The sequence below is a fragment of the Protopterus annectens genome, chromosome 5.part0, assembly GCF_019279795.1.
Source record: "Protopterus annectens isolate FY-2018-M chromosome 5.part0, PAN1.0, whole genome shotgun sequence".
NCBI lineage: Eukaryota > Metazoa > Chordata > Ceratodontiformes > Protopteridae > Protopterus > Protopterus annectens.
Genome location: NC_056735.1, coordinates 733,389,715 through 733,402,137, shown reverse-complemented (window position 1 = coordinate 733,402,137; position 12,423 = coordinate 733,389,715). Strand labels below are relative to the sequence as shown.

The following is a 12,423-nucleotide window of genomic DNA, read 5'->3' as shown; positions in this document are numbered from 1 at the left end:
TGCTGAGAGTTGTGTACCAAATCCTGAAGGTACTTTCGGTCTAAAGGCTCAGTAGAGGAAAGCTTTTTATTTAGCTGATCTAACAAATATTCCTGGTACTGTATCATGTGGAATTGACAGTTTAATGCCCTGGCAGAAAGAGTAGCAGATGTATAAACCTTTTTTCCCCATCTCTCTAATGCTCTTGACTCTCTTTCAGAGGGTAGGGGTTTTTTGGCAGTGGCAGCTGCAACACCTTTTGGGCCCTGAGATATAGTTTCTGGGTCTGCAGCATGGGCTTTATACAAATGGAAGTGAGAATCCGGGACCCTGTAATATCTGTCAGGTTTGGCAGGGGCCGGGGGAAGAGAGTCAGGGGCAGAACTGACATCATTATATGCATCATCAACTACAGTTAGCACAGGTGGTATGGCTAAAGGCCTATGCTGTGGTAAGTGTAAAAAGGTTCTTAATCTTTTTCTAGAATCGGAGAAATCCTGACCCTGCCATTGAAAGTGTTCCCTCATTGAATGCAAAGTTTCCCCAAAGGAAAATTCTTCAGGAGGGGAAGCAGAAGGAATAGAGTCTTCTGCATCTGAATCCTCATAAGGAGAATATGGTCCTTCCTGATGGTCTGATAAATCAGATCCATCCGAGGAGTAATCTGAGGAGAGAGGTTCAGGGGGTTCAGTCCTAGGCCTTTTGTCAGGAGGAGGGTGGGAGGCCATGTCTGGGTGAGGTTGGGAACCCCTAATCATGGATATAAGGTCCTCAGCAAGGCTGAGAATCTGAGAAGTTGAGGGAGGTCTCTGAGAAGTAGCTTTTGTAGGTAAGGCTTTTGAAATTTTAGCTGCTTTAGCTCTGGAGAAGGCCTTAATAGACATAGAAGCAGGGGGCCTAGCTGCCCCACGTGCAGGAGTAGAAATGTCCAATGGAATGGTGTCAGACAATTCTTGTGCGCTTGCTTCTTCGGTAGGGATTTCTGTAGCCGACGCAGCCGGGGCCTTTCTGGCCTCGGTTGTTGGAGGTATGTTTTCGGCAGAAGTAAGAACCGAGGACTCGGTTTCAGCCGAAACAGAGACACTCGCGGTAGGCCTAACCGTGGTTTCAGCCGAAACCGCGGGCCGCGAGTGTCGGTCCTTTTCCTTGCGTTTTTTGGCTAAATGTGTAGTCGGAGTCTCCGACGGCATTTTATATGCAAAAGCGGATCCAAAAAACTCTTCTGCAAACTCCGACCGACGTCTAAGAGTCCGTCGGTTGAAGGAGGCACAGGCTAAACAAGCTGATACGTCATGGTCTGGGCCTAAGCAAGGAAGGCAGTAAGAATGGAAATCCATATGAGGTATTTGTTTCCCACAAGTTAAACAATTATTTACTTTGTCTGACATCGGCTGAGGCAAGAAAGAGTCCCCAACGGGGTACTTAGCTTTTTAGAAGTCTTCGGTAGCTGAAATCTCTGGATCTGACCGACCGGCACTTGCGAACAGCTTCTGCTTCGGGCACCGCGCGGCAAGAAAGACTGAGGAAAATGGCGTCGGCTGATGCCTTTATACCCCAGAAGCTCTGACGTCGGGGAAAGTGCGACATCAGCTGAGGCCAGACCCAGACTTTGGAATCCGGCCGACCGAAGGGCTGCCTGAGGCAGGACAACCCATATGTTATGACTGCAGATGCATCCTTGAAGGACATCACCTTTCTTCGAGTCTGAAAAGGATGCACTTAATTGGTCAGACTTTCCGAAGTCCTTGGTTCTATGTAACTAGAAACGTAACTGTCTATGTACATCCAGTTGGTGCAGCATATATTCTGTCTTGTCATAGTTGGGGGAAAAAACTGGTAGTTCTATGGACTGGTTCAAGTTAGATTCTGAGCATACTTTGGGGCGAAAGGATGGTTCATCCTTGTGGAAAAGCATGCAGGAGGACTTTATTGACAATGCTTGCAGCTCTGAAACTCTTCCAGAAGAAGTAATAGCTATCAATAGACTCGTTTTCCAAGTCAAATACTTGAGATCGCAGGATGATGCAGGCTTGAAAGGGGGGAGAATCAAATGGGATAAGACAAAATGCAAGTCCCGTGGTGCTGGAGGAGCTTTAATAGGCTGTCTTAATAAAAGAGTACCTTTAAGAAAAGCTTTGCAAAGTCTGTGGGACATCAAATTGGGGCCTGATTCACCTTAGATATGGCTGCTAACTAAACTTGAATAGTAGCTGCAGCTGCACCTTCATCAAATAGCTTTGCTAAGAAATCAAGAATGGAAGCTATGGGGTCAGAGAAGGGATTAATGTGATTAGTCAAGGCTCATGAAGAACATCTTTTCCATTTGCTTGAATAAAACTTTCTCATCGAAGCCTCATGATATGTTTTACTGACAGGGAAAGGTTAGAGAGCCTGGCTATGTTTGGAATCGGAGCAGCCAAGCTGTCAATTTGACAGTTTAAAGGGAAGGGTGGAGCATTCCTGATGCATGAGTCAGGAGGCCTGGAACTGGGCCCAGAATCCACGGCTCCTCCTGGACATGAGGCCACAGGAAGGGAAACCAGATTTGACGAGGCCAGTATGGGGCAATGAATATCAAGTTCCTTCCTAAGCAACTGGCTTTCTGCAGAACTTTTGGTATCAACAGAAAGTGAGGAATGGCATACAGGAGACCTGAGGGCCAATCATGGACAAGTGCATCCCCTGGTAACTCCCCCAGAGGGAGGATCAGTGTGAAGTAGTTGCTGCATTTGGTGTTTAAGCACGTGGCAAAAAGGTCGCAGCAAGGCTGGCCCCATTTGCAGAAAATCTTTTCTGCCACTTCCTGTTTTAGGGACCACTCGTGAGGCATTAAAATAGCTCTGCTGAGTTTGTCTGCTATCATGCTGGATTCCCCCGCGATGTGCGTTGCTACCAGAAAGCGTTGGGAGGAGGTCACCCACTGCCATCGTCTCAGGGCTTCCTGACAAAAAAAGGTAAGACCTGGTTCGTCCTTGTTTGTTTATGTACCACACAAGTGACATGTCTGTTTGTATTGTGATAGTTCCTAGCGGAAGAGAGTCCTGGAATGCTTGCAACGCTAAAAGTACCGCTATCATCTCTAGGACACTGATGTTCAAATGGGCCTCATTATCCTGCCAAATGCCTTGGACTGTCCTTCCCAGATAATGCCCCCCTATCCGGGAAGCATCCATGGTCACTGTGGCTAATGGCTGGGGAAGAACAAAGGGTCGACCTAATGTGACATGAGTGAAGCCACCAACGAAGGACTTTCTTGCAAGATTCCATTATCAAAATTTGGTGGGACATGGGTAGTTCCTGCATGGAACACTGAATGAACAGTAACCACTGTAGAATTATCTTATGCTGACGTGCTAATGGAATCAGGGTTATTGCTGCTGCCATGGTCCCCAAGACTTTCAAGACTGTTCTTGCTTGTAACTTTTTTCTGGAAAGTAGGTCTAGGACCTGACATCATAGGACTTGAACCATTTCGGAGGGAAGTTTTGCCATCATTTTTGTTGTATCTAGATCTGCTCCTATAAAAATGATACAATGAGATGGCAACAAGGCAGATTTTACATAATTTACTGTGATTCCTAGGTGAGAGCAGAGATGCAAGGTGGCATCTCTTGCTTTCAATAGTAGATGCTCGGTGGTGAGGGTTAGGAGCCAGTCATCTAGGTACAGAAACACTCAGAATCCTACGCATCTCAAGTTAGCCACTACTACTGCCATACATTTGAACACTCTGGGGGCTGTAGTGATGCCAAAGGGCAGAGCACGAAACTGGTAGTGACTGGCTCCCAGCCGAAAGGGCTAATGACTCCTGGATCATCTGTATATTTTTATGTGGTAGTACGCATCCTAGAGGTATACACAGCACATCCAAACATCTTGCCCCAGAAAGGGAAGTACTGACTGCAGTGTTACCATCCAGAACTTTGACTTTCTTACTGATTTGTTTAATTTACTGTGATTCAGGATGGGTCTCCTGTCCCGTTTTCTTTGGAACTAAAAAGAACCTTGAGTAAGTTCCTGATCCTATTTGGTCTGCAGGGACTGTTTGGATGACTCTTTTGTCTAGCAAATTTTGTACGTCTAGAGTTGCCTGTTCCCTTTGACTAGGTGCAATGTCTGTGATGTTTCTTATGTTTGGGACAGGGGAAGAAGAGGGTATGGAGTAACCTCTGGATATGATGCTTTGTACCCACTTGTCTTTTGTTATTGTTAGCCAGGCTTCTGGGTACATAGATAAGCGGCCTCTTACTGTCTCCAGAGATGGACAGGTGGGCCTCCTTTCAGGAGCGCTGAAAGGGCTTATCAAGGAATGATTCCCTGTTGCCTGGTTTTGAGGACCCCCTCTGCCATGAGGTTGGTGTCTTCATTAGTACTTCCCCTCTGCCCCTGGGGGAAGAATCACCATGTGTCTCCTGGAAAGCTCTCTGGGATTTTCAAAACCATATTTTTCTCCTTTTTGACCTTTTGGAGAAGGTCTGGTAGGGAGGGAAAAATGGACTCCTATGGCAGAGAGTCTTTCCTTCTTGTTCACACCTGGATAGTGCGTCTTTGACTTTGGCCCATATAAAGATGAGCCATCGAAAGGGGCATTCACAAAAAGCACATCCAGGAATGTCTCCCAAGGGAAATTCCTGAACCTGCTGCCGTGCTTGCTCCATCTGCTGCATAAAAAAAAGTACAGTTGTGTACACTTATCATAAATGTAGATGTTCGAGTGTATTCACTGTTGCAGTCATTACATTTGGGTAATCTGCTGGCAGGTTGCCCTCAGTCAGCCTGATTAACAAAGTCTTGTTCCTGCATCGGTTGCTGTCCCTTCTTCCATGATGTCAGGGGTATAAAACATACAGCCGACACCATTACATCAGTTTTTCTTGCCTCAGATGTCAGGTGCCCCCCAAACGGGGAGCAAATAAAATTAAAACACAAAAATATACCTCCATCCAAAAGCAAATACACCAAAAAGGCTTTTAAGCATAGTAAAATAAAGTAGAGGTATAGTTAGAGAAAAACAGGGGGCTGGAGGGAGGGTAACCAGGACTGCAACAGTGAATACACTCGAACATCTACATTTATGGTAAGTGTACACAACTGTACTATGTTCTTCGTGTTTCACTGTTGCAGTCATTACATTTGGGTAGATTCCCAAAGGTATGGTTGGGAGGAGGAATTTATACAGCATTAGGACCAGCTATAAGGCCCTTCAAGACAGCAGTGGCAAAGCCAGCTCTGGATTTAGAGAAAATTGGTAAATGATAATGCTTGGTGAAAGTATGTACAGAACTCCAGGTAGCAGCTTCTAGAATATCCCTGGTAGGAACACCTCTGAGAAAGGCTGCAGAAGTAGATGCAGCCCTGGAGGAGTGAGATCTGAACCCCTGGGGGATAGGTTTTCCATGGTGCTTATAGCAGAAATGAATGAAATGGATTATACATTTAGAAAGGTTTTGTTGTGAAATAGCCTTTCCATTTGCCCCAGCAGCAAATGCTACTAGCAATTGTTCAGATTTTCTTCGAAATTTAGTTATGTCCAAGTAGAATCTAAGTTGTCTGTGCACGTCCAAGGAATGCAGAAATCCATTCCTCTTTGTTCTGTAGATTGGGAAAGAAGGTTGGCAAATGAATGGACTGATTAAGAGCCACACTGGAAACCACCTTGGGCATGAAGGATGGACTGGTCCTCAGAGATACCCCGTCTACATGAAAGATGATGAAAGGCTCCACTGCCATAATGGCCTGTAATTCAGATATCCTTCTAGCTGAAGTGATTGCTGAAAGGAAGGCTGTTTTCCAAGAAATAAATGTTAAGTCTGCAGTAGCAGCTGGCTCAAAAGGAGGTAGAGTAAGCTTCGCCAAAACAAAGTTAAGGTCCCAGGCAGGTGTAGGAGCTCTCCTTGGTGGTCTCAAGTTCTTTGCCACTCTGAGATACTGCTTGAGCAGGGGATGAGAAAAGAGGGGTGGTTCTGTGTTATAGTGAGCTGAAATAGCTGAAGCATGGATTTTAATAGAGGAAAAAGACAGTCCTTTGTGAAGCATCTCAGTTAAGTATTGCAAAATCTGAGGTAAATTAGGCATTGCTGTGCTCATCCCTAAAGACTGGTTCCAGGCACAGAATCTTTTCCATTTGTCAGCATAAGATTTTCTAGTACTAGGTCTTCTCGCCTCCAAGATGACATCCATCACAAGTTTGCTGAGGGATGCTAAGGGTGAATTTAAGTGATTAGCCAAGCTGCAAGGTTCAATGTTGGAAGATGAGGGTGCAGAATGTGGTCCTCCTGCTGAGACAGCAAGGAAGGTGTCTGAGGCAAGTGCCATGGAGACATTTGTGACACATTGCGCAGGAGTGGGTACCAGTGGTGGAGTGGCCAGTCTGGAGCAATCAAAATCATTATTGGTTTGTCCTGTTTGACTTTTAGCCTAGTACCAACCTACGAACCTATGAGAGCACGGTGAAACACTGCTATATGTTTGCGCGGCAAACGATCTGAGGTAACTGGGAGAAGGACATTGTGGGTGGCAGCTTAGCTCGACAGATTTTGGTGTACGTGAGCTTGGTATTAGGCCGACTCGGTTCTGAGGGCTTGGAAATGAACCCATCAGTGATGAATGGGAAGAAGATTAACAACATCAGATACATACATTTTCATTTTAAATCCAAAATATGGAAAAATAAGTGTTGGGAGAACATAAAAATCATATTTAATATGAAGTTACCCAACTTATTTCTTCTTCCACTCTGATGCACAAAAACTCCAGCTCCACACTTGATTGGATTTTAACCTCCAACTCTAATAAAAAAACCCCTACCACTTTACCAGACTCATTAAGTAATCACCTCCCTATTTCAATATTAAGACTACCTTCTCAAACCCCAAAAACCCACCTATACAGAAATTGTTGCAACCTGTCCAACTTCAATAATGAAACTTTCAACAACCAACTTTCCTAGGTCAATTGGTCTCACCTATATAACCTTCCTTTAAATGACGCTCTTCTTGAATTTAACAATATTTTCCTAAACATACTACATACCCTAGCTCCCATCACAAAAATTAGGATCATATCTAACCCCGCTCCCTGGTTCTCTAAAAATACACTTTTCACTATGAAACTTGGAGACAGCACCTGGAAACAATGGATAAAGTCAAAATCTTTCTCTCTCCTCTTTAAATCCAAAGAACTAAGAAACCTTACTAAAAAAATTATTATCCGGGACAAAATAAAATTCTATCATGAAGCCCAATCTACCCAGTTTTCTAACCCAAAACAAATTTGGTACCTTATGAACAATATACTCCATTCCAGGGAAACCTTCTACTCCCAATCCCTTCCCTAATAAAACACCTCTTGAAACTGCCACTCTACTAAACAATCACTTCATAGACCCTATCTGTAAACTAACTCCACCAGACAACAACCAAAAACAACCCACAACCCCTCCACAATTGGCCTTCTGCCTGAAACTTGTTGCCACTGTCTATACAAAAATTTTTTGTAGCAACTTAAGCAATGTTCTTCCCCCATCGACAACCTACCCACCCAATTTCTCAAACTTGCAGCCAGTTCTATAGTATATCCCATCTAAATTCTCATCAACCGTTCTATCCAAGAATCCTCTGTCCCTGAAGTTTGGAAATCCTTCTATACAATTCCGCTTCACAAAGGAGGTAGCTCCACTGACGTTACCAATAACCGACTGATAGCCATCCTCTCTTCTCTCTCAAAAATTCTAGAGAGATGCATTCATAGACAACGCCCATCTACTTAAGGAAAACCTCCTTACCCCCCTTCTCAACATGGATTTAGACCCCCACCACAGCACACCCACAACCATCTATCTTTCACCCAGTCTACAGCAGACGCGAGAAATAACAATAAACTGGTGTCATGTCTCTTCCTTGACCTCTCCAAAGTTTTCGACACCTTCTCCCATCCTAAACTCCTCTCTAAACTAACTGAACTAAACCTCTCCACTCCCAGAATTCTCTGGTTATCTTAACAACAGAAAACAATCTGTTAGATGGAAGGCTTCATACTCACCCTTATCCAATCAGGTGTCCCCCAAGGATCCATTCTAGATCCCCTTCTCTTTAACAATTTTACTAACAATCTTCACTCCACCTGCAGCTCCTCATCACTAATCCAATATGCCAACAATTCTACTCTTATCATCCGCTCCAACAACCCTACTGATCTTCTACCATCAAACACTGGTTAATCAATAACCAACTCATCCCAACCCAAAGAAAACTAAACTATTTTTCCTTCCAAAATCTACATTCTATCTCAAAACTTCCTCCAGTTGCTCTTCTCTAGACAACACTATCATTTATGCTGGCTCTCTTTACTAAACGTATAGGAATTGTAATTGATGACCAACTGAAATATGACCATCATATCCAACAATCCATCAAAAAGACCAATCAAAAACTAGGTTTACTGTATAGACACAAAAAATTCTTATCCACCACCTCAAGTAATTCACTTGCCCAAGCCTATCTCCTCCCTTGCCTACTCTACGCTTCCCCAATTTTTACACATATCCAAGCAAACCCTTTAACCAGACATGAACAAACTTACAACCAGATAGCCAGAGTTGCCTGTAATCTCCCTTACAAATCCCATCACTGCCTCATCCTTAAACTACTACAGCGACTTGAATTCCCTCAGCTACTCCAACTTTCACAGCTACAGATGGCACATTCTCTGCTTTACAAACCTGCAGACTGTCCCCTCCCTGTCCACCCTCCTATCCCTTTACAAACCTGTACGATCTCTCCGCAGTGTTGACCAATTGCTACTTAACACCAACAGACCTAACAAAAAATATTGGCAGATTACTTTGCAAATGCTCCATATCGCAAACTTCGAACAAACTCCCAACTAACAAATGATCTATCCAATTTTCGTTCCATTTCAAAAAATACTTGAAAAACTACCTTGGTAACTCTCCCTCCTTCACCTGTCACCTTTTTCTTCCCCAGTTGTCAGGCTACAATTTTTCCCTCTATACTCTTAAGCAACTTTATAATCACTAGTCCTATGGAACCTTAGCAACGCCACTGAGCACTTCTTTACTTAATCTCTTCCTTTACCTCCCGTACGTACTTTTAGTTTTCTCACCCCCTTCTCTTTTCATAACTATTTTATTGTTACTATCCTTACTCTCCTCCACACTCCTTCCCTCTCCTCTATTTTCACTCTTCTGTTTAATACTTTTTATTCCTCTCTACTTACTTAGTCTAGACAATGTTGTTTTTAGTTTCTTAATGTTAATCTCTTTCATTCTTTATACCCCATTTGTAAATCCTCTTTTTTGTTTCCAAGCTCTACCTCTATTTGTTCAGAGCTGTACTTTTTGCTGAATGTTATACTCTTATTAACTTCACAAAGGCATACATGTTTTGTTTCCTTTGCATTTTACTTGTAATGTAACTTTGTTATTGTTATCTTATCATCTGTTTGGGAGTTCTTCTCCTTGGGTCTCTACTGAAAATGGGCCCCCAGCCAGGTTGAGTAACCCAGTTAACAAAAGACAACTAAATAAAATAAATAAATAACATTATGTTGTCATTATAAACAAAATCTACTTACTTCTGGTTTCTTAAGCTGTAACTCACTGTGTTTCACATTAGCTTTTCCAATTTCTTCCACAGTCTGGGGCCGGACCATTAGGCTTTCCATTGCATTTGAAACAAAATTGTCAATTACCTGTATGTGGGCTGAGTACATAAAGTTAAAGAATTAGTTGAAACTGAAGCATCCAGAAAGTCACCGTATATTCCTAGAATGCAACCATACAGTCAACACAGAGGAAAAAGCAAAAATTAAATAAATTAGCATTAAGAAAATGTCATAGGTAATTTGTCTAGTATATCAACAAAAAGTTAAACTTAAAGAGAATAAAGTATGTCAACACAAATTAGCAAGCATATGTCAATGCTAGATGTATATAAGCAGTAAATATGGCAAGCTTTTACAACATCTAAATGAATTAATCTAGTAAACAAGCATTTTCATTTTAAGACAAGGATATGAAAAAAAACAAGGCAAACAATTAGTAATTATAGGGAACTTCAAACTAAACCTACTTTATAATAACAATCAGAATTTAAACAAAAGGCTTGCAGACCTGGGCTTACAAATAATCTCCAAACCTACTAGACCATACCTAAAATCAAACAATCGTTCTCTTTCTGTTAGATCTTGTATATCCTGCATGTCCACTAAATAAACAGCACTAGAATTACCTGTTCTAAAGACTTAAACCTTGCCTGTGATATAAACAGGACCAACTGGAAAGAAAGGTATGCATCCCAGCGATTATTCATCTCTGGAAAAGGCTCCCCATCCATGTGAAGCAGAGTTCCTCCCTAGTTTGCTGACACCAAGAAAAGAGCTCACCAAGAAAACTCAGCTAGATAAAGAGAATAATGCTGCAGAATGACGGATATATTTCATTCCTGACTTCCTACATACTCAAACTCCCCTTCCAAGAACTGACCGTTCTGTTGTAAAGAAGACAAGGAACAACAGTCCAAGGAAAAGAAACAGATGTAATTAGCACACTCAAACAACTCTGCAGTCTGCGGCTACCACCCCACGCATACAGTCTAAGAAGGAATCAATACTGTAAACTAAACAAGGACATACATTTTGAGCCTCAAGAGCAGGGTCAGTCCACCCAGGCATTCTACTTGTATGTGTTATGAGAGTGGATCTATAACATTAGCAGTGTTTCTTAGTAGTTCTCAGCATGCTAATAAAACTGAATGTTGTAGCCTTGTGTCCCCCCCAGCTAGTGCAGTAATCCAAACTGTCCAATAGACAGCATACATTTAATTCAGATCTCTGTAATTAAATTAACCATTGAGCAGCCCTCTCAGTGCTTTCTGCCTTAGTTTATATTACTTGAGCCCCATCTGCTTATTTGCATCTCTATACATTCCCCTTCATTGCTAATGCATCTCCCTACTCTGTGCACAAACTGGCTACTAATTAGCAAGTCAATGTGAAGACACACTCCCAACCTTAATAAACTTTGCTGCCTCTTCTCTCCTTCACTTTACAGGTAGAGTTTGAATTATTACTCACCCCCTCTGAGGCCTTCACAGATAGATTTCCACTGATTGCCTCTCTGGTTTTGCTGGTTTCTTTGCATTCCACCTGGTTTACACCCCTTGTGCTATCCCCCTCCCCCAATACTAAGTCTATATTAGAATCCTGCTGAGCATGAAGCCATCTTTAAATTACTAGTCTCCCACCAGGACATAAGTGCTCCTCAGCAATTGAATTCTGCTTGCTGGTAAGCCATTAGACCTCAGGAATTTGTTTAAAGTGTTCAGATTTGTAAAGTAACACTTACTTTTTGCTGCCCATTACTCTTGTCTTGGTGGGCTCTGCCCTGCTCCATTCTCCCTCGCTAACGCTCAGGCTCTCTCAGCTCCCCTGCCCCGAATTTCGTCCCACCCCCACTACTTCTACATTTATAGTAATCACAACCACACCCACAGCTCAACCTCACATCACCTCCACCAATCACAGCCCCTCAAGTCAGAACACATTACACCACACCCACTTGGTCCACCACAGGATACTCCCAACCACTCTCATTCCCGCTAGGCATTATTACATCACCCCACACTACTTACCCATCCACATAAAGTGCAACCCTGTAATTCCTATCCACACCTCCAGCTAGAACCAACTTAAACTTTATAACCTTGACTATCACACAACTAAGTCTAGTCTGTCTTCTCATAATTCTTTATAACTCCACAAGTTATCAATTTAGCAATATCCCTAAACTTAGCAGCACAACACTATATTATGCACTCTCATATACAGGCACGGCACATTATAATAACATCTGCCCACAACTGTTCAAGAACTACATAATAGACCAATTCAGAACTAAACACATATGCTCTCATTCCTACTCCAGAAAAACACAATACTTTCTCACACTCATCACCAGACTCCAACATTTGTATCACCATTTTAACACCAGGCTCACCATAAGTGGGGACATCCATCCCAACCTAGGCCCAAATCCATCCTGTCCAACACAAACTGCTCCAACACAATTGTTAGAACAGAATACCCTCACTATCTTCACCCTGGGCAAATCAACAACAGCAGCAAAACCAACCATCTTTTAATGCTAAATATTAACATTAGAAGTATCAAAAATAAAATACCTGAACTCCAGGCCACAATAGCACACTACTCCCCAGACATAGTTGCTTTAACAGAAACATGGCTAAATAAAAACATAGCTAACTCAGAAGTTCTCCCTACCGGCTACAATATCATTAGACAAGACAGACTACTTTGTAAGGGGGGTGGAGCTGCCTTACTGTACAAGTCCAACTTAACTATGTCAAATACCAAACTCCTACTCTCCCCCAATAATTGGGACATACTAATCTCACAACTTCAACT

At 42.6% G+C, this 12,423-nt stretch overlaps 1 protein-coding gene across 2 annotated transcripts in view; it reads right to left on the bottom strand.

The window, feature by feature from the left end:
* DYNC2H1 (dynein cytoplasmic 2 heavy chain 1) overlaps window positions 1-12,423 on the bottom strand; it is a 6,555,988-nt gene that overhangs the window by 4,690,837 nt on the left and 1,852,728 nt on the right. For both annotated transcript variants that reach the window (XM_044072582.1, XM_044072581.1), the window contains one exon: window positions 9,574-9,701. In XM_044072582.1, the coding sequence (XP_043928517.1) occupies window positions 9,574-9,701 (128 nt within the window). The remainder of the gene's footprint in view (window positions 1-9,573; window positions 9,702-12,423) is intronic.